The sequence below is a fragment of the Sebastes fasciatus genome, chromosome 5 (assembly GCF_043250625.1).
Source record: "Sebastes fasciatus isolate fSebFas1 chromosome 5, fSebFas1.pri, whole genome shotgun sequence".
NCBI lineage: Eukaryota > Metazoa > Chordata > Actinopteri > Perciformes > Sebastidae > Sebastes > Sebastes fasciatus.
This window is the reverse complement of record NC_133799.1, coordinates 29080694-29103571: the sequence shown is the minus strand read 5'-3', so window position 1 is coordinate 29103571 and position 22878 is coordinate 29080694. Positions and strand designations below refer to the sequence as shown.

At 37.3% G+C, this 22878-nt stretch overlaps 1 protein-coding gene across 3 annotated transcripts in view; it reads left to right on the top strand.

The window, feature by feature from the left end:
• The first annotated feature begins 2820 nt into the window (after positions 1-2820).
• Positions 2821-22878, top strand: part of tut4 (terminal uridylyl transferase 4) — a 29035-nt gene continuing 8977 nt past the window's right edge. Inside the window, exons 1-20 of one of the 3 annotated variants that reach the window (XM_074636323.1) lie at positions 2821-2982; positions 6990-7552; positions 7644-7786; positions 9819-9935; positions 10052-10229; positions 10444-10532; positions 10631-10682; positions 11024-11093; positions 12074-12200; positions 12677-12796; positions 16875-17054; positions 17202-17376; positions 17470-17966; positions 19200-19350; positions 20527-20613; positions 21036-21139; positions 21264-21321; positions 21409-21512; positions 21618-21707; positions 22737-22850. In XM_074636323.1, the coding sequence (XP_074492424.1) occupies positions 7069-7552; positions 7644-7786; positions 9819-9935; positions 10052-10229; positions 10444-10532; positions 10631-10682; positions 11024-11093; positions 12074-12200; positions 12677-12796; positions 16875-17054; positions 17202-17376; positions 17470-17966; positions 19200-19350; positions 20527-20613; positions 21036-21139; positions 21264-21321; positions 21409-21512; positions 21618-21707; positions 22737-22850 (2940 nt within the window). In that variant the 5' untranslated portion in view covers positions 2821-2982; positions 6990-7068. Of the gene's footprint in view, positions 3411-6989; positions 7553-7643; positions 7787-9818; positions 9936-10051; positions 10230-10443; positions 10533-10630; positions 10683-11023; positions 11094-12073; positions 12201-12676; positions 12797-16874; positions 17055-17201; positions 17377-17469; positions 17967-19199; positions 19351-20526; positions 20614-21035; positions 21140-21263; positions 21322-21408; positions 21513-21617; positions 21708-22736; positions 22851-22878 lie in introns of all 3 variants that reach the window. The other 2 variants (XM_074636325.1, XM_074636324.1) reach the window with 2 other exon arrangements.

Sequence of the window (22878 nt, the reverse complement as noted above, 5' to 3'; positions counted from 1 at the left end):
CATTATTAATCTGTAGGCAATGTCAGAATTTCGTCTTTGAAAGTCTTTTTTTTTATAATTATGACCTACCATATATAGGCTATTTTCTACCATTCGAACTTTTCATCATTATTTTTGTTTTGTATTAAAAAAATTTTTTATTATTGTAGTTTATTTGTCAGGGATAATGATCACAGTAAAACAGTACATGAACCAGAGTTATCCTACAACGACAATTTTAATTGACATTTAACTTTAAATGTCAGCCTAAAATTTAAATAAAATAGAATTTGACAGCTCGCAGAAAGCTACAAAAATGTAAAAGCCTTTAATGCTGTGAAAGCTCCTTTCATCACAACCAGTGGAGGACATTTACTTTTGTTGGATTTATATTGCAGATTAGGAGTCTCAAACTTTTATTTTGAAGGCGTGTTGAATAGAAAAGAGCTGGAACTGGAACAAAAACTTTTCTGCCTCTTTACTCTCAGCTCATTAGGCAAATGAAGGCATGCACACCATGGCCTACTTTTTTTCTGGAGGAAAACAAATGAACACAAGCCAAAAATACTGAACAAAACCTAAACTCTGCATATTAATTACACGCTTGTTCTTCTGTAAGAAAAGTTTTCACAAACTGGGTCTCATTTGTGTGGGAATTTAGGCTATGTCACATTCCTAACCAGAGAATAATTACACAGACTTGAGACTGAGGATTATTTTGGTCTTATCCTGTGGTCTGAAATGTAGTTTTGGTTTGAGTGAATGGCCTACACACTGTAAGCCAAAACAAATAAATAGATAACCTCAAGTGACTCTCAAAGTGTAATTTATTTTTGGTTGCATTGCATTAATATTCAGATTTTGTATTTATTTTAATTTTAAAAACTGTAAATGTGCTATGTAAATGGGAGAACCTTTTGAACAACTAGCTGTGTGATCTTTATGTGCAGGTTAGTAAAATGACAGATGCTTTTTTTGACCGACACGTTAACATCATAGAAAGTGAACAGTGAAAGATACAACTACTTGCTATTTCTTTAAAAAATAAGTCTGCTACACCTCTCAATCACAGTTGAGATCTTTGGAGTAGGCAATGATGCAATATGTTTATGAAGAGAAAAGAGATGAGAGCTCTGAATCAAGATATTTTGAATGGCCTTGCTCTTCATAACCCTTGGGAGTACTCTTCACACCATATTTAGGAATGAAATTATCAGGATAAAAAAATTTCCACTTAGTCTGTTATTTGTTGTTGTTGTTTTTTATTTTTTTAGACAAGAAGAAGGCCTACTTTTTATGGAAATTAGAGAAAGGGAGCCTAGTTGTTGAACACCCCAAAAAAAGTTTCCAGTCCATTTTACTTCAAATATGGACAGAAAAAACTGTATTGTGTTTAACTTTTTAGACAAACCAAAATTAAGAGAAATAATATAACTACATTATCTGAATATGGACAATTCCTTAAATGTATACTAGTAGAAAACCATCAAAAATATCCCTATTTTGATATATGTTTTTTTTTTTTTTTTTTTTTTAAATGTCTTTAGTTGTTTGTAATACAAGTTTAAAAGACATAAAATAATTTTATTTAGCTTATTTTACTTTATCTTTAATTTTTATTTTTTTAGATTGTGTCCCTGTACTTTCCTGTCAAAAAGAAAAGAAAAGAAAAGAAATTAAAAAAATAAAGAAAAGAAAAGAGAAAGAAAAGAAATGAAAAGAAAAGAGAAAGAAAAGAAAAGAAAAGAAAAGAAAAGAACAGAAAAAAACAGAAAAGAAAAGAAAAGAAAAGAAATTAAAAAAGAAAAGAAAAGAAATGAAAAGAAAAGAAAAACTAGAAAAGAAAAGAAAAGAAAAGAAAAGAAATTAAAAAAGAAGAGAAAAGAAAAGAAATTAAAAAAGAAAAGAAAAGAAATGAAAAGAAAAGAAAAGAAAAGAACATAAAAAAACAGAAAAGAAAAGAAAAGAAATTTAAAAAAAACAGAAAAGAAAAGAAATGAAAAGAAAAGAAAAGAAAGAAAAGAAAAGAAAAGAGAAAGAAAAGAAAAGAAAAGAAAAGAAAAGAACAGAAAAAAACAGAAAAGAAAAGAAAAGAAAAGAAAAGAAAAGAAAAGAAATTAAAAAAGAAAAGAAAAGAAATTAAAAGAAAAGAAAAGAAAAGAAAAGAAGAGAAAAAAACAGAAAAAAACAGAAAAGAAAAGAAAAGAAAAGAAATTAAAAAAGAAAAGAAAAGAAAAGAAATTAAAAAAGAAAAGAAAAGAAAAGAAATGAAAAGAAAAGAAAAGAAAAGAAAAGAAGAGAAAAAACAGAAAAAAACAGAAAAGAAAAGAAAAGAAGAGAAAAAAACTGAAAAAAACAGAAAAGAAAGGAAAAGAAAAGAAAAGAAAAGAAAAGAAAAGAAAAGAAAAGAAAAGAAATTAAAAAAGAAAAGAAATGAAAAGAAAAGAAGAGAAAAAAACAGAAAAAAACAGAAAAGAAAAGAAAAGAAAAGAAAAGAAAAGAAAAGAAAAGAAAAGAAAAGAAATTAAAAAAGAAAAGAAATGAAAAGAAAAGAAGAGAAAAAAACAGAAAAAAACAGAAAAGAAAGGAAAAGAAAAGAAAAGAAAAGAAAAGAAAAGAAAAGAAAAGAAATTAAAAAAGAAAAGAAATGAAAAGAAAAGAAGAGAAAAAAACAGAAAAAAACAGAAAAGAAAAGAAAAGAAAAGAAAAGAAAAGAAAAGAAAAGAAATTAAAAAAGAACAGAACAGAAAAGAAAAAAGAAAAGGAGTACTGTAGTTACAGTATCGTTTCCGAGCGGTCTATGAACGCAACCCTCCTTCACGCCCCTCTTCATCATCACTGGTGGCACACTCCCACAATGCAGCGGGGTGGTGTATTAACATGGCGTCAGTGGTTGCTGTTGTGAGCAGGGCCGAGTGAAGCTGTGAAGAACAGACATGATGCAGAGCAGCACCGCGGAGGAACACGAACCATCACACTAATACAACCCTAAAGACACACAGAGTAAGTCCATACGCGCGCTTCTGTGCTGCTCTGCTCGACGTGGTTGTGTTGTGTGTTTTAATGACTTGCTGCTGGCTGACAACTGGCTGTTATTTATCTCCCGTTAGCCGCTAGCTCGGCTCGGCTCGGCTCAGCTCGGTTCGGCTCGGACTGGACCGGACCGGACGACCGGACCACCGGGGGCACAGCAGCGGCTATCGTTAGTTAGCTTATATAGACGTGGAAGTGGAGCTAACGTGAAGTCCCCCGGTGTTCAGTGCTGAAGTCCCTTCAGTTTCGTTTCTCTTGAACTAACGGGAGCATTACCTGAAACAAATGTTAGCTGTAATCTCAACCAGCCCTGTCTGCGACGCCTAACCGGAACATACCCGAACCACAACCTCTAATCAGTACCCCACACTAGTTCTTCATACACATCTTTAGAGACGGTAAGCGACAACATTGCATCAACATCACTGCTCGGTGCTGCTTTGGCTCTGTGATAGTTTACATATCAGCAGAAGTAGTAGTTACTTATATAAAGTAGCAATGCACAGTGTCAAAGTCATAAAAAAAAAATAGGAGTACAAAAAGTATTAGCATCAGAATATACTCAAAGTACCAAAGTTAAAGTAGTCATTATGCAGAATGGCCCATTTTAGAATAACATTATGGGATTGATAGCAATGCCACAGTGTCAAAGTCAGTCATGTCAGTGCATGTCACAGCCTAAGAGACAACCACAACAACAACAACAACACATAATAGATGTCACTCACACTCTGCCTTTTATTTACTCCTCTACTTCATGTTTGTTTGTTTTTTACATTTATCCTTTGATATTGCAATATATTTTTATTAATTTGTTTTTTGTTTGTTTGTTTTATTGACACAACAAACATTAATTACTTCCTTATTTATTTTTTCATTTACATTCATGTTTTTAAGTATCTATTTATTGTAATTTGCTTAATGAATTGTATATATATATATATATATATATATGTATATATATATATGTATATGTATATATATATATGTATATGTGTATATGTATATATATATATGTATATGTATATATATGTATATGTGTATATATATATATATATATATATATATATATATATATACATATATATATATGTGTGTGTGTTTTTATTTTGTTCTTTTTTTATTTTTTATTTATTATTGAATTGACGCTTTGGCGATATTGTTCACCTGACAGTCATGCCAATAAAGCAAATTGAAGTCATCAATAAAAAAAATAGGAGTACAAAAAGTATTAGCATCAGAATATACTCAAAGTACCAAAGTTAAAGTAGTCATTATGCAGAATGCAGAACATTTTAGAATAACATTATGGGATTGATAGCAATGCTACAGTGTCAAAGTCAGTCATGTCAGTGCATGTCACAGCCTAAGAGACAACCACAACAACAACAACAACACATAATAGATGTCACTCACACTCTGCCTTTTATTTACTCCTCTACTTCATGTTTTTTTTTTTTAACATCTATCCTTTGATATTGCAATATATTGTTATTAATTTTTTTTATTTGTTTGTTTTATTGACACAACAAACATTTATTACTTCTTTAATTATTTTTTCATTTACATTCATGTTTTTAAATTTATATTTATTGTAATTTGCTCAATGAATTGTGTGTGTATATATGTGTATATGTATATATATATATACACATATACATATATATATATGTATGTGTATATATATATATATATATATACACATATACATATATATATATGTATGTGTATATATATATATATGTGTGTATATGTGTGTTTTTATTTTGTTCTTTTTTTATTTATTATTGAATTGACGCTTTGGCAATATTGTTCACCTGACAGTCATGCCAATAAAGCAAATTTAATTGAAATTGAATTGAAATTGAAAGTCATCAATTAAAAAAAATCGGAGTACAAAAAGTATTAGCATCAGAATATAATCAAAGTACCAACGTTAAAGTAGTCATTATGCAGAATGCAGAACATTTTAGAATAACATTATAGGATTATAATTAGTGATGCATTATTGTGTGCATCACTTTAATGCTGCAGCTGGTAAAGTGCAGCTAATTTTCACTACTTTATGTACTGCTGGGTAGCTGAAGCTATAATAAGTGTAAAAGTCAGTCATGTCAGTGCATGTCACAGCCTAAGAGACAACAACAACAACAACACATAATAGATGTAACTCACACTCTTGCCTTTTATTTACTCCTCTACTTCATGGGGTTGTTTTTTTTGTGTTTTTTGTTGTTTTTTACATTTATCCTTTGATATTATCAAGTCTTTTTCATGGTCTTGATAATGAGGATTAATCTCGGGAATAGATGGTAAAACACTGAATGATAGAGACTAAACTTCTGTTTTTTGTCAACTAGAAATCAACAAAATAAGTTCTAAATATAATGAGCATGATCCTGATTCAAATTTTTCTAACCTTTTTACAGAGACCGGATTTATGTAAATATTATGAAGTAAAAGATTTAAAAATTGTTATTTCAAAGTTTAACACATTCTGTTTCACCCAAAACATTTTCTATTTTTCATCTCAATTTGAGGAGCTTATCTAAGAATTATGATAATTTGACCCAGTATCTCTCATGCCTGGATCACACGTTTTCAGTTGTGGCTTCATCTGAAACATGACTAAATGAATCTGGTTTCATTGTATGAACTTCCTGATTACAAAGCCATTCATTGGACAAGGGGAATGAGAACTGGAGGAGGTGTGTCTCTTTTCATCCACAATAGTTATCAATTTATCAATAGAGATGATCTTGTGACTTTTGAATCTAATGTTGCAGAATCTGTTTTTATTGAAATCACTTCATGCCCTTCACTTGGGGGAAGAAATGTAATTATTGGAGGTATTTTCACTACTTTTATGTACCGCTGCTGGGTAGCTGAAGCTATAATATTACATGATAAATTATCAGGTGATTTATATTTTGTATTAATAATCTGATCTGTAATTAGCAACTGAAGTTATCAAATACATGTAGTGGAGTTAAAAAGTATGATATTTGCCTCCAAAATGTAGTGAAGTAGAAAGTAGCATAAATGGAAATACTCTAATAAAATGCAAGAACCTCACATTTGTACTAAGTAAGTACTGTACTTGAGTAAATGTACTTAGTTACATTCCACCACTGCATATGAGATGTGTTTGTGTTCAGTTAATGCCGCTGTCGTTTTACCTACATAGAAGCCCTTCTTTTTCCATGATATACAGTGGCATAAATCCTGGGAAATTTGTGAGAAGCACTGTTAAATTATCTTTTAAGGGAGAAATAAAAGCAGATTAACCAATTAAGTGAAATCAATTATCAATTCCAATCTTATAAGGTAGTACATGTAATTTCTCCTGTGAAAAATGTACTTGAAAGATTTAAAATCGGATTATATTTATGATAAAAAAAAAATGTGTGGGCTGATCAAGGAGACTATCTCCCACTGCTTCTTTCAGCGTGTTCACACAAAGATAAACCTTTTTGACACATACACTGAGGTGAAACTTTTCCATGTTTTATCCACAATACATTTTTTTTTTTTTTTAAGGAATGGTTTATTTTACATGGTCATATTCTCAAAGCAAAATAGTCAAATTCTATCAAAGCTATTTTTCTCCCTTTTGAATAATTCAGAAGTTGCAGCAATAGTTTTATGTGAAATTGGTAGTACAACAGAAAAAAAGAATTTATGACATTTTAGTTGACCATAATATTTACATTGTAAGACCTATGTCTCGATTTCTTCTTCTTCATTTGACTGTTGAATAATTAAAATTTCTCTTTGTAGATTAATCTATGTACATATCTGTAATTAAAACAATGTATATAAGCCCTAGTAAGTTACATGCAAAGCAAGTTTACACATTTGTTTGGTCAGTTAGCTTCACCTGACTTTGTAAAGCAAGACACAACAGGCTATCACAACGTAGTGTAGTCTTGCTAGTTAGACTGATAACTATAATTTCTTCTCTTCTTTTTACCTAGACTTTAGGTGGCCTGTCTCCCTTGTCATCCTCAGCGTGGTGTTGACTCCACCAGGGACAAGAGCAGCAGGACAGGAGGGATGGATGACTCCAAAAGTCCAGTAAAATCAGTCAAACAGTCTCAACCCAGAGGACCCAAAACTTTGTCCAGTGAGAAGTCAAATAAAGAGGCTGCTGTGCAGAGAGACGGTACCAAGTCTGCAACCCGCAGCAAAGAAAACTTCACTGCTGCAAAGGATGATCATAATATAGGCAGCCAGGGAAGCCGTGGGCCAGGCAAGACTTTCACAGACATCCCCCAGGACAAGAGGAGGGGACGGGCCTCCAGGCTGACTAGACTGACTGGAAGAACGAGTTCTGGGGAGAGGGGGAAAGGAAAGGTGGCGAGCTCACAGCAGAAGCTGGTGGCACAGGCTCCTGACTCCAGGGTGTCTATTTCTGCAGACAGCAGCCCCTCGGCAAACAGAGAGACCAGCTCTCCTGTAGTGCCCGGCACACCTGAGAGAGGCCTCGTAGCGCAGGCCAAGAGCTCCACAGTAGCTCCAGCAAAGGAAAGGTCCCATGGTGAGTTAGCACAGTGTTTTGTTCCTGGTATGATTCTGTCTTCTACACCAAATGTATCTCTGGTAGACCGCTTTGTTTTTGTTGTTTGTAGGAATGAAAGCTGCGTCATTGATGCATCAGTCTATTGAAGAGGTGAGGCCCACTGTGGAGGAAGGGCCCCTGACAGAGCAACAGCTGGGCCTCCGACAGGCAGAGGAGCGCCTCTACAGAGACTACATCCACCGACTGTTGAAAGTAAGGAAACCATCCAGTCATACATGATATACAGTATGGCTCATCTCAGCTGCTGCATTATGGGTCCAGCCAGTATACATCTGCAATAGATGGTTTGATAGATTGATAAATAGATCGATGGATAAACACATTTATTTATCTGTTAAAATCTCTGCTCAAACATCATCTGTTTTCTTGATCACAGACATGTTTTGAACATAAATCAAAATTAAAACTGCTTGAAGTCCAACTACACTATGTAGACTCAGGGGCTGTTCACATGTTGTGTCTAAAAATGCGTGGAACACGTGCTGCTTTTTTTTCTTTCCAAGGTGCTTGGGAGGTTGTGCTCCCGTCGTGCCTGCCGTTACTAAGCAACCAAAACATGCGTGCGGCGATGACGATGATGACAAAGTTGCGGTAATTTGGCAGTTAGCCTCAATGACTAAACTGAACTCAGTCAAAACAAAGATAAATGGATTTCCAGCATCGTAAATACCTCACAGTAGCTTTACTGCTCGATTTCTGTCAGTTTGGCTCACCTTTCAACCAGATGTTGTGACGTCCTCGGACGGATATGGTGAAACAAGTAAAATAATTCGTGGGACAGATGGTAACGCTCTGGGTAGTCCTGCACTAAAATGAATAACTTCTTCTCCATATATTTACCGTAGGCTGATAATTATGGTAGAAAGAAAAGATATCTGCCAACAGTCATTGGTTGTTCCTCGTCATGTGACATGCAGTGCGTGCTGCAGCTATTTTTGGCCCAATTCCAATCCGGTCCTTACACCTTCCCACTCCATGACGGAGTGAACTCTGTTTGTAGTCACACTCAGGTAGGATCTGTCATCAAGTGACTAAAAGTGCAAGAATAGTATAAATAAATACGAAAGTCAGTTTAAATGTAGTGTATAAATAAATGCAGTGTTAATGGCAGAGTAAAACAGATTATTGCATTAAGTCAGTATTACACAGTTGAAGATATAATAAATTATGGGATTATACCTGCTGATAGGGGTAAACAAATAATCAATATATGTTGTGTATATACTGTATGTATAAATTTACAACAATTTGCCATCTAATGTACATGTCTACCGTTTTCTAGACTAGACGGGTATATTTAATCCTAAATACAATTTATTTACTTTAAATTGATAAAGTCTGTATGACAATAAAGTAGAATAAATAAAAAGTCTATCTTAGTTTGAGCAGTTTATGAGTAAATGTTTGTGCTGGTAGTCGCACGGAAGTTACATTGGAGCGTGTTCCATGACGAGCCCAAAATAGCGTTGCACGTCGTCAGAAAGGGCAGCTTGTTAAGTCGGCATTGATGGATTAATTACAACTGCAAAAACAATAAAACAAATCTAGGGCTGAACGTTTTTGAAAAAATATCAAATTGCGATTATTTTGACTGATATTGCGATGTAATTTGCGATACTAGAGGGAATGATCATTTTTACATCATTATTCTCATTTTCATTGAAAAACATATTAAATTGATGATGGTGTGATCTCTACCAAACAAAGATGTTTCCTTAAATCTAGAATATGATGTGTAGACCAGGACATCACTGCAGCACAGCAATATTTAATTTAGGACCCACATTTCGAAATTTAACAAATATTGCGCTTCCTGCAGTTTGAAATGCTATATATAAATTGCAGCTGGCCATATTTGGACTTTGATCAAATTGTTTAATTGTGCGGCCCTGAAAAAAAACTAACATGTTTTGGGGAAAAAATAGCTGTACACAAGAGCTGACAGCTACTTATGTTCTTGGTGTTTAGTTGAGATTAACAAGTTATGTTTAAAATACTGACAGAGGTCCAATCTGTAGGACTGGGTGTTGAGTGTCAACACTTTTTTGGTGTTTTTCCTGTACTAGCGATTTGCTTGTTTTTATCTCCACCCAGCATGAGCAGGTGGGATTAATGATTGTGATTATGATCATGTCAAGATGACAGATCCTAAAATGTCTGACTGAAAAACTGCAAGAGAACGCACATGAACTGATTGCTTTTGCCTCTCTCCTTGTTTTCACAGCAGTCCCCCGAGTACCCCAACTATCAATACTTATGCAAGCTCTGTTCTGTGCACATTGAGAACATTCAAGGAGCACACAAACACATCAAGGAGAAGAGACACAAGAAGAACATAATGGTATGGGAACTTTAATTTTGTGTTGTCAATCATCCCAGGACTTTATTAATGCTCTTCTGAATGGGCATAACATAAGGGTTTATAAATAACGTATTTTACATATTCTGGTGTATCAGGAGAAACAGGAGGAGAACGAGCTGCGTGCGCTGCCGCCCGCCTCCGCTGCCCAGTTGAGGGCCGTGGACGCGGCGGTCCTAGAAACAGCCAGGCAGCACGGGATCTCGGAGGAGGACTTTGAGGTTCGAAAGGCCGTGGTCGTCAGGATGGAAGAGATCATAAAGAAGCACCTCTCAGGTTGGATGCTGTGATGTCACTCAGACCGGTCTATATTTCCTGCAGCGAGTAGAGTAAAATGAAGAAATGCCTTGAGATCCATTTGAACCATATTAAGTCCTATGGAAATTAGATCTTGCTCGTCCTCGGTGCCTAGTTTCCTTCTGTTTTTATTAAGTCTTACTAAAGTGTGTAATTTATTGTATTTTCCAATATCTTCTCTTTGGTTTTCCAGCTTGCGCTCTCCGCCTCTACGGTTCATGTCTTACCCAATTTGCCTTCAAGACGAGTGATATCAACATCGATGTCACCCACCCCTCCTCAGTAAGTCTGCTTCTGCTATTTCACAAAATCAGTTCTCTAATCAGCACTGACATTTGTTCTTCTAGTTGATGATTCTCTCGTTGCTTTTCTCCGTTCAGATGACACAACCTGAGGTCTTGATTCAAGTGCTGGAAATCCTTAAGAAAAGCCGTAAGTTTTGCTCAGCACATGTTCAATTTCCCACGAGTTTAGACATGATTAATTGTTACTAAGTTGCATAAACCCACTGTTCTTGTTCTTCTTGGAGTTATTGGCTTTGTCTTGTTGGTTCTTATGTCTGATAACATTTGCAAATTAGACACACAAGCACATTGCTTGGGAATTCCTTATCTGCTTTGGTCTTGAATTAGGATAAAATGTTTCTTCTTAAGGACCTCATGCGAGGGGTTTGGATGGTTAATGCTACATGTGTAGTTCCGATTTTAAGTCCTGCAATGAATTTGTGTCTCTTCAAGGTCATTTACTGTTTTTTATCTGTCTCTCTTCTCTAGCTGAATTTTCTGAGGTTGAGTCCGATTTTCATGCCAAAGTTCCTGCCGTGTTCTGTCGGGATGTTAGCAAGTGAGTGTTGCTTTAAATGCATCAATGCATGTTGCTTTTTGCCTAATAATAATTCACTTTATTTGTTTAGCACCTTTCTTACAAGAAATGTAGCACAAAGTAGCTTTACAAGAAGGGAAAATAGACATAGAATGAACATAAAAACAGGGAACATAAGATGGAAAATTAAAAAACTTGATAAAATAAGAAAAAAAATAGGAATAGAATGCACAAGACGGAAAATAAAACCCACTTAATAATGATAAACAAATCAGTACCCATATGCAGCATGCACATATACATCAGTAAACACTGCAGCAGTAACTGCATGTATAAGATTTCACTTTGCTAGGCGTAACATATATTTAAAATTAATTCAGACTTTGATTCTCACAATCCGTCGTTTTGGTCACATGAGGATGGCACAGGTTACCATGGTTACACGTCTCCAACCGGCAAGGAGATCCTCAGGAAGTGACAGCGTAAATTACTGCTCAGTGGCACATACTACTGTTTATTCACACAAAAGTACGTTGAACGACAGTACACATACTGGGTATGTAGGGCATAGTATACGATTTCGGACGAAGCCTATATGTATATGTATAGATTTGTCACTCTCATTGATGTTTAAATTATTTGTTTTTAAACATTTGTTTGTGACTTTACATTGATTAGTAGAAGATGGAAATCTTTATACGACTGCAACCTGCTACCTTTTAAGATTATGTCATCTCAGACAGCACAGAGTTGGCTGTGTTAGATGATCTCATTTCAGTGTACTTATGTAACTGCACATTGTTACAGTAGATATCAACTCCCACTTTCCTGCAGTTCCAACACTAATTTCCAGTCTGGCACCAACCAAAAAAACTCTCTAAAAAAAGAGCATTACATCACACATTACACATCACACGTTTTTTGAGGTTCTGTTCAATGTTGATGTAAGAATGTGATCCAACTTTTCATTGTCATCTTCCTTCCCTTCTGCTCCTGTGCAGTGGCCTGATTTGTAAAGTGAGTGCAGGTAATGACGTTGCTTGTCTCACCACCAATCACCTGGCAGCTCTGTCTAAACTGGAACCCAGATTGATCCCCCTGGTGCTGGCCTTCCGTTACTGGGCAAGGGTAAGGCTGCGACTGACACTAACTCCTCAGCTGAAAGAAGAAACTATAAATAGCTTCTAATGGGTTTCAGTGTCTTCAGTTTTTTTTATTATTATTTCTATGCATGTTCCTGCGCATGTCAGCAAATACTGATATCCCTTTTGTAATACAAAAACAGGTGTTAGGAGGTTGGATTTTAAAAAAAAATTGTTTTTTTACCTCAGGTCTTTTAAACACTGTTTGTTTTACTATTAGTATGTTTATTAAATGACACACAATACTGGACTTATTGGATTTTAAAGCCAACAGACCACAATGTGTTGTAATGGCAATGCTGGTATTTTTTTTTTTTTTTTTTCTTTAAATAAAGCATCTCTATCTCTGCGCAAACGATCTATATTACCTATATGTCCAATTACCAAAAATAAAAAAATTTGGATTAAGGCTCAAATGCAGACTAACTGAACACATTTTTCTCCATATATTTATTTCCGCAGCTGTGTCACGTTGACTGCCAGGCTGAAGGTGGCATCCCCTCGTACTCCTTCGCCCTCATGGTCATCTTCTTCCTGCAGCAGAGGAAAGAGCCCATCCTCCCCGTCTACCTGGGCCGCTGGGTATGTCAAGTGTTGGGTTTTTCAGCTCTTAGTCTTATCCACTTTCACTGGAAAAGTGTCCACTCTCCCTCTCCCAAAATTACCGTAAAACTTCAATTAGACGCCGAGTCCCTTTCACTCGTCTAGTGTGACCACATGTTTTGACAAATAAACGTCAGTCTCAATTAAACGCTGGGTATGTTTTTTTTAATATTCATACTGGTTTAAATAATCAATTTGATGGTATTTCTCATGATCATCCCAGCATGAGTTTTGTGCGAAAGGAATTAAAGGCCTGCCCCGTATAGACGCCTGTCCCAAATATAAGCTGGTTGAGTTCAGTGATTGAAGCAAAAAAAAAACGGGCTATTAATTGCAGTTTTACGGTACTTTTCAATCCCTTTCTCCTTTTTTTTCTTTTTTTATGGTCATTTTATGCCTTTTATTAGGTGACAGACAGTAGAAAGATGACAGGACATGAGAGGAGAGAGATGTGGGGAATTGCATGTAAAGCCAGACAGGACCCAGCCAGATGCAAACCAGGGACATTTCGCTTCATTGTTGGTGCCTTAATCCCAAGGCCACAAACGGCATTTGCGGGGTCAATGCTTTTCTAAACACAAAGAACTGACGCCTGTTTTAAACTAACGTCTTCTATGATAAACACAACCGTTATCCTCGAAATAGCTACATATGTAACCTATACTCTTGAACAGTGCTGGAAGTGGGCCAGTAGTCACCGGTTCGCAGTACCGGCACTTCTTCCTTTTACTCCTTGGCGTACCGTGACTTTTTCTTGGGCGCTGGCACTTCTCACAAGCTGCTGGTACTCTTCTCTGCCCTCTATGTATCAGGTTCTCTGGGAGATTCATAATGGCGCATCGCCAGCGTTTTTATGCCGCTGCTCATAAAACCTTGCACACCTCAGCTCTGCTTGCATACCTGCCTGCCTGTCTGTCTGGCTGCTGTTGATTCAGGCCTATAGACATCCTATAATATATTATAGAGCGATACTATAGGCTACAAATAACACTAGAAAGCACTTAAAGTAATAACACTGTGGGTAAATTTACCAACACACCACCATAACCCTATAATGTTTCAGTTGGAATATTATTAAGTATTATAGGCCTACTATAGAAGATGCATAGCCCAAGTATAAAAAATAGCAATAAAACCACAGCTTATTATGACTGACACAGTATAAAATGCTTAAAGAAATAATAAATAGATAGGAATAAGTTGCAAGAGACTGCTGATACCGTATATGTGAATAATGGAGTACTTGCACTTATTTTTTTCCACTTCAAGCACTGCTCTTGAAGCTTTTTCAGGAGGCTTTGAGGATCCAGTTGCCTTCAGACAAATACACACTTGAGCCCTGACATAAATATACACAAAAACTGCTTACGCCTCTCCTATAACTAAAGATTTGCTCATTTATCATGTCTTGTTTGTTTCTGGTAGTATAACTATTTTTTTTTACTTCATAACATTTTCCTGTTGAATCAGAAATTATCGTTGATAAAATGCATGGAAATTTTAATTGCACTTATTTGTCAGTGAAATCCTGCCTACTCCCCATTATTTGTGGTGCATTATTAGATTTTTTTAATGGAAACTAGGGCTGTCAAAGTTAACGCGATTTAAAAAAACGTATTAACGCAAATAAGTTTTAACTCCACTAATTTCTTTAACGCAACTTGTGATTTTTAGGTTGTGGCTCAGTTTTAAAGTTAGAGTGAAGATACTGATATCATATGAAACCAGAAAACCCAAGGAATCCATTGTCACCGACCATGTCATACTAGCTTGTCGCGAAGGAGGATAAATAACGCTCCGAACTCATGTTAAATTTTGGCGAGGAAAAACTGGCATGGCCATTTTCAAAGGTGTCCCTTGACCTCTGACCTCAAGATATGTGAATGAAAATGGGTTCTATGGGTACCCACGAGTCTCCCCTTTACAGACATGCCCACTTTATGATAATCACATGCAGTTTTGGCAAGTCATAATCAAGTCAGCACACTGACACACTGACAGCTGTTGTTGCCTGTTGGGCTGCAGTTTGCCATGTTATGATTTGAGGATTTTTTTATGCTAAGTTCTGTGTTGTTAATTGATTTCTAATAATAAATATATATACATACATTTGCATATTTGCCCACTCCCATGTTGATAAGAGTATTAAAAACTCTCTTTCAATATAAAGCAGGGAAGAAGGCTGAAATTTAAAAATATGTCTCAGAAAACACAATTAATAGTCTTAAGTGTCACAGCCTGGTGTAATATAGACAGTGGCTGCACACGATGACCCACATTCTTCGTCTGCATCTTGTGTAATGTTTTGTGAAAACGTGATAGGTATGGCGGGTCTCAGGTCTGTGTTGGGAATTACGGGCTGAACGCATGCTGATGTAAACATGTGTCTGTATTATATTGAGCAGGCACATTTAACTCAAGAAAAATACTTGACTTAAAAATCTTCCTTCTGCTATGCTGCTTATATTTGCATAATACTGAGGAAAAATGATTTGATGCTGCTACAAATCATTAACTTAAAATTCATATTCATAGTTACATGAAGATATAAAATTACCCATTTAACTAAGATTGCATTCATCATTTCTGGCATCACTGTTATAAAATGTTTTCAAATGAAATAAAAGTTGTATTTTAGCATTTACCGCCAGGAAGAACTCTTCTGTAATGTTGAGAGAAGTGTAGGTGGAACTTATTTCTACTTCTAGTTGTTCTCCTCGAGGTGAACATTCTTTTCTTCAGACCTTCAGTCTATTTGTGCCTCGAGGTTATCAAAGAGAAGAAATGTGACATGCTCTGTGCTCACAAGATGAGGAACAGGAAAGATGAAATTAACTTTCACAAAGGTTTCCTGAAGTGTCACGTTCAAGAGCAACAACACCAGGCTGAAAAACAGTTTTGCTGCTCTCCCTGTTTGACCGTTTCAAACCTTCATTCCAAGCACAGGGTGTGGTATGTGCTCTTGCACCTGTAACCACCACACCCAACAACGGCATCAATAGATCCAAAAAAAACATTCATCACAAATCTATACTGTGACAGTTATTTGAATAATATGCTTTTTTTATACTGCAATAAATTACAAACCAAAGCCCCAAAAGTCACAGCTAAAAGTTAAAAGGCGATCACACTGGACACCTAAAAGCAAGGCACAGAGCCGCAGTGCTTTCCCTCTTGCAGCTCTTAACTTGATCACACTGAGGCATCTTGCTGTTGCTAGACAACACATACTCGCCTGTCACTTGTGACACATAACTATTTATAGCAGCTTTTTTTTTTTTTTTCAAGCAACCAAAACACAGTAATAACAGACAATCCAATCTATAACTTATAATATAACTCCCAAGTGACCCAAATGTTTCTGGACCTGTTCTGTGAGATCAAACGGCAACAGCAGGCTTTCCCCCATTTTTGTAGTTGACTGTTTGTGCTACAAATGTGCTTCTCTACTTGCATGGCAGAGAAAAAGATGCAGTGATTTAGAGCATTTATCTATTCAGAGCTGAACTTTCTTAAACCGAAGGTCCTTGTTGCTTTCCTCCTCTAAGAATGCAAGGTGGGCTGGAGGGATAAAATGATGGGGTGTCCGGTAGTGTTGTGACAGTTTTTCCTCGCCAAAATTCAGTGTAACTTTGGAGCGTTATTTAGCCTCCTTCGCGACGAGCTAGTATGACATGGGTGGTACCAATGGATTCCTTAGGTTTTCTAGTTTAATATGATCCCAGTATCTTCACTAGCTTCAAAACTGAGTCGACCACAACCTCCGAAAGATTGAATAGTGGCTGGGATTCCAGATTTTTAAGAGATAATTGAAAATCGCTAATTAAAAATCAATTCAGTGTTTTGGAGAATCGATACAGTATCACAAAACATAATATTGCAATGCTCATGTGTAATGATATTTTCTTACACTTAGTGTAGTGTAACTAGTCCCCAAGCCTTCACTAATAACATGACGATTTAGCATGAAACATGTCTGCCACGGAGCTGCAGAGTTTTAAGAGGGTTTTTAAAAAAAGTTAACATCTTTGCTTAATATCTCCTCTTCCTCTTTCAGATTGAAGGCTTTGATGTGAAACGTGTGGACGAGTATCATCTCACTGGAATCTCGTTGGACATGTTTGTGCGGTGGGAGCGCAGACCTCCGAGCTCCGATAACCGAAACGATGCCAGAGGAGAAGGCAGACCCAAACCAGAGCAGAAAAAAACTGATGATACTCATTACTCAGAAGGCATTGTGAGTCTCACAACAGCACACAATCATATCATAAGAGAACAATTTACTTTGATTCAGATTTCAAATCATACTTTTATGTAGGGCAGTGTTGATATTCTTGCTTTGTCACCCTGCTTTTAACTACCTCTTTGTTACTGTCCCTTAAAGACCCGCCTGACCTTGAACCTGGGTAAAGGGGTGTCGCTGGGCCAGTTGTGGTTGGAGCTCTTGCGTTTCTACACACTGGAGTTTGCTCTTGAAGAATACATCATCAGCATCCGCCTAAAGGAGCTCCTCTCTAGAGAAGTGAAGAACTGGCCTCGCCGCAGGCTCGCTATTGAAGGTGAGAGACCTACTGTGTTGGAAAAACTCATCTTACAGGTCTGGAGAAATATCAGACATTCACTCTGTGTGTCTTTTTTTTATTCTTTTTTAGATCCTTTTGCCTTGAAGAGGAACGTCGCACGAAGCTTGAACAGCCAAATGGTGTTCGAGTACATCCAGGAGCGATTCCGTACGGCTTACAAATACTTCGCTTGCCCTCAGAGAAGGGGCACCGGGGGCCGCCAGAGAGGCAAGAAGGCAGGCAAGCAGGGTGTAAAACTGGAAGAGCTTGAGAAGGAAGAAGACGACGGTGAAAAAGTTCTGAGCGCACAGATGGGGCACCGAGAGTTTAAGGACGACGAGGAGCCTGACAGTGATGATGAAGATGGATCAGATTCGTCCAGAAAAAAGAACGAGAAGACTTTAGATGCCAGCCTCATGGACATGGTTCTCAATGAGGGGGACAAACCCTCCTTCTCCCCCAACGGCCTGCTGGACAGTGACGAGGAGGAGGAGGACGAGGAAAGCAGTATTTCAGATAAGGACGGGCCTGTTACACCAGAGGATCTCCACTATGTGTTTGATAAGATGATTTTCACTGGTGGGAAGGTAATTATCACCACTCTTCCTTTTGTGTACATGTTTTTTTATAAAGTTCATAGCATACAATCAAGAATTGGTTTATTCAAGATATTTGTATTGACTATTAATTCTAGTTTTACTTTGACAAAAGTAAAATATCTTAACCCATTGTACTGCCAAAAATACTAAATCCTGCATGTAATACTATTTAATATAGCTCCTGAACTGTTTGTGATAGAGGTAATTTGGAAAAAAAAGAAATTGTAGATTTCAAGCTTTCCTACTTTTATAGCTGCAGTATAGAAGAAGCATCATCTCACCTGTCAGCATTGATGGGTTCATGTCAGGTGAGATGTTTAAGTTTAGGGAGGGTCTTTAATTGATTATTGACACATAATGACATAGTCCCTACATTGTCTTCAGTGGTTGTTAGAGAGCATAATGCGACCTTTAAGACATTTTATTTTCAATCTATACAACATGGGACATTACCCCACACAAAGGAGTCCCTGTTCAGATGTGGCATTAATATGCGTTCTGGTTTATCTGATCACAAGTGGGCAGCTCTAAGTACAGGTGTGAATGCACTGAAGACACATTGAGATTGGATCGCTCAGACCACATTCAGAGGAGGTCTGGGCCACATAAGGCCACATTCTTTTAGCAGTGCATACGCAAATGTGTCCCGGGCCACATTCAGGACCGCCTACTCAACTGACATCCCGCTGGGAGCCGTGGGGTCTCACTGCGCACAGAGCTGACACCCGCCCGCTCTCATCCTCAGCTCTGTAGCTCTGTTCCCTGCTGTTGCCTGGCAAAGGCGGCGGTGTTGGCGGCACGGAGGTCCCCGAGGACCGCCGGTAGACAATAACATTCTAATTTTGATAATAAAATGTACCCAGATTCTTGAATATGAAGGATATTACTAATGATATTCCTGTAATCTTGCATCGCAACGCCTGCTGTATTAGCCATGTGTTTAACGTAACTATGTTTTTATTTGCATATAGAGCGGGGAAGTGAGATCCGATCACAAGTGGTCACTGGAGACGCATGTGGAGACGTAGCTGTCCACTTGTGATTGGATCATCCAAGATGCGTTTTAATGCCAGGTCTGAACAGGGCCAGTGATTTTCTATAACTAGTACAGGATGGTCACAACTATTTGGAGTGTCTGTCATTATCTTGGACTTACTTTGTGTTGTAAAAGGCCGTCATGTGTAATCGGTAATTTATGGTCTTTGAACTTTTTCGTTCCAGCCCCCAACTGTTGTGTGCAGCATCTGCAAGCGAGATGGTCACCTGAAGGACGAGTGTCCTGAGGACTTCAAGAAGATTGAGCTGAAGCCTCTGCCTCCCATGAACGACCGCTTCAGAGAGATCCTCGATGGGCTCTGCAAACTGTGCTACTGTACGTAGTCAATGGAGCACTTTATGTCACTTAAATCTTTTCTGGATAGTAGTCAGAATCAGCATCAGTTTTATTGGCTGAGTATATGTGCACACACAAGGAATTTGTTTTACACTGCTCTCAATGTCAGCTAAAACAAGGATAACAAAGCTCGACAAAAGTAAAACATAAGCATTCATTTAAAAAGTATGCAATAGACAATGCAATGGTGCAAAGGTTGCTGGAATAGCTATGGAATAATTAATGTCACAGGTTGCTTTATGTACATGAGGTAGGTGGATATGACAGCATATACATTTACACATAATTTTTTTACAGTGGATAATTTCACTAAGGTATCACAAACAGTGACCAGCTGGCATGGAAATGAGAAAAACAGATACATTTTATTCATCATTAAAAAATAAACTGCATTATATTTACTCCCAACTATAATATGATAGAAAATAGGATTTAGGTTTACTCTGATCTACCACTAGTAAACCTGCTCTATATCAGTGACTCAGTTTTAGATGATCAATATTATAGGATTGCAGAGCTGCAACTAATTATTATTTTCGTTACAGATTAATCTGCAGGTTATTTTCCCAGTTGAAACGATTAATCACTTGGTCTGTAAAACATCAGAAAAGTGAAAAATTCCCTTCACAATATCTTAGAGCACAAAGTGGCATCATCAAATGTCTCGTTTTGTCTGACCAATGTTCCAAAACCCCAAAATATTACATTTACTATAATTGAGACCAAGAAAGACCAACAAAATCATAGCTGCAAGCGGCAATCCCGGGTTCAAAATTTGAAGCTGCAATGAGCAGGCTTTGAATTCCGGGCTTCACAAAGCTTAGAAAAGTCACTTTAGCTGGTTTAATTCTGTTTAAAGGAGGAGTTAAGACCAATCACACACTTGTGTCATCATTACAATGTATGCAGCGTTTCAATAATTGCACATTCAAAGCTCTGCTATTTTCCTGCCCTGTAGTGGATGTGAACGAAACTTGGTGTGTATATTCAAGACAACAATTAATAATATCAAACCAGCACAAACTCAATAAGGTTCTACCCCTTCGGCGCTTGAACCCTAAAAAAGCCTTTTATTTTTATTTTTATTGACCAATCAGATTAATCGACTAATCATTGCAGCTCTGTCTGATTGCATTTCTGTTCTTCTGTTTGTAGATGAATTGTCACCAACACATCCTGAGCAGCAGAAGAGGGAGCAGATCCTCTGCAGCCTGGAGAGGTTTATAAGGAAGGAGTACAACGGTGAGCATTAAACATAAACTACTACAGACGACAACCTCCCAAATATTGATGTTCCTCCAGGCCTTTTTTTTTAATGTCTGCAATTTATTCATTTATTTTATTTTACATAATTCATCAGCAAGCCTTCCTTTTTTCTCCCTTTTTGTTGTGTTAATTTGTAGCTGTTGATGTTTTGCAAACTTAATGCGCTGTACATATCAGCTGTTTACAAGACATAATGTCTTCCCTGGAAGGCCTTAATTGTGAAATGTTTGTGGGAATTGTAGAGTTTCATTAACAGCAGCTTAACACCACAAGAGTTTAGCAAAGTAAAAACGATCAGAATGAAGAAATCAGACGGGGAGTCTAAGTTGTAATGATACAGAATGTGTGTTTTACATTTGGATAGAAATTAGAATCTCTTCCTGTGTCTGAATCCACAGATAAAGCTCAGCTCTGTTTGTTCGGCTCCTCCAAGAACGGCTTCGGCTTCCGCGACAGTGACCTTGACATCTGTATGACTCTGGAGGGCCATGAGACTGCAGAGGTAGGCGGACTAAACACACACACATACTGCCATTTAATGCAACTCACGCTTCCTCAGTGGGATTAGAATTAGTGAACTCTATATTCTTCCACTGTTACATTAAAATTTTGATCTGTTTGAACAGAGGCTGAACTGCAAAGAGATCATCGAAGGCCTTGCAAAAGTGCTAAAGAAGCATACAGGTGAATAAACATTTTACTAGAACTATTTTCTATCTGTCAAGGACTGAATCTGACTGGTTGTGATCTCCCATTTTCCCAACATCACAGGTTTGAGGAACATCTTGCCTATCACAACAGCTAAAGTGCCTATTGTGAAGTTTGAGCACAGACAGAGTGGTTTGGAGGGAGATATTAGCCTTTATAACACCCTGGTGAGTGAACCAGAACCTTCGTTCACTGTTATGTAAAGTGCTTAGACATGCCTTTATTTATTAAATGTGCTGTATGAATTAATTTGGACGGGTCATCCCTTGTAGGCTCAACACAACACCAGAATGCTGGCTAAGTACGCAGCCCTGGATCCACGTGTGCAATTCCTGGGATACACAATGAAGGTCTTTGCAAAGGTATGTGGACAGCTGACACAATAACCCTTCACTGGTTTTGACAGTTCAGTTTGCAGTTCTCTGTTCTAGTTCTTCTTTCAAGGTTTTTTTTTTTAGGAACTTGTTTGTCAGAATTTTATTGACATTCAAGAGCGCTGCCTGGAATTATCCAATAACTACGCCATCCTGACATCAGTAAAGCCCTTTGTAACAGCAAGCCCTCGTGAATGACAATTATAAATCAGTTGCTTGAAAATTTTGGCACCAGCCAATTACAAAACAAGTAAAGTTAACATAGTTGTCACTGCAGCATCACAAGCTGTGATATGACTTCCAAAAATAACGCTTTCAAGGGGCGGTGTACCAAACTTAAAACTGTCAATCCTCTGTAAAGATACTTAGTTTTATTCATATATCCATAAATGGAGAAATATACGTTCAGAATCTGTAGAATGCATGCAGTTTAAATCCAATTTACACCTTTATTATAACAGCTTTTTCATTTTAGTGTCATATGTATATTTATCTATATTCCATACTACCTCTTATGCTCACTCTGAGCTGGAAATATATTGTTTTTGACAGAATAATCTTAAAGAGGACCTTTTATGCTTTTTCCCTTTACTTTGCATTTAAAAGTTCTGCATAGTCACAAAGCACAAGATGCTGTTCCACAATCTCCAATGGTTAAACTTCTCACCTTGCGGCAGTGATGTACAGGCGTACTCCAGGACAGTGTGACATCACTGTTGGATGTGGTTACAGGTGCAACAAACCAGACTTCTGACCAGCCACTCTCATCAGTAATGCTGAGTGTGTTCAGAGGTGAAACTAGAGAGGGCAGCAAAGCACTGCTTTTCAGCCTGGTGATAGGTTACTCTTAGAGAACAGCTTTTGCAAACAGCTGCCTTTTATCCTGATAAGAATTGATAATGTGCTGATATCTCATGTACTAGACACCTAATAGGATGTTTTTGGAGAGCACTTGAAGGCACTGAAGGGTTACTGTGTCGTTTCTTGCTGTGTAACTCTGTCCCTCTGTGCTCACAGCGCTGCGACATTGGGGATGCGTCCAGAGGAAGCCTCTCATCTTACGCATACATCTTGATGGTGCTTTACTTCCTGCAGCAGAGGCAGCCGCCAGTCATTCCCGTCCTGCAGGAGGTACCAGTCACTGATTAATGACCAGACC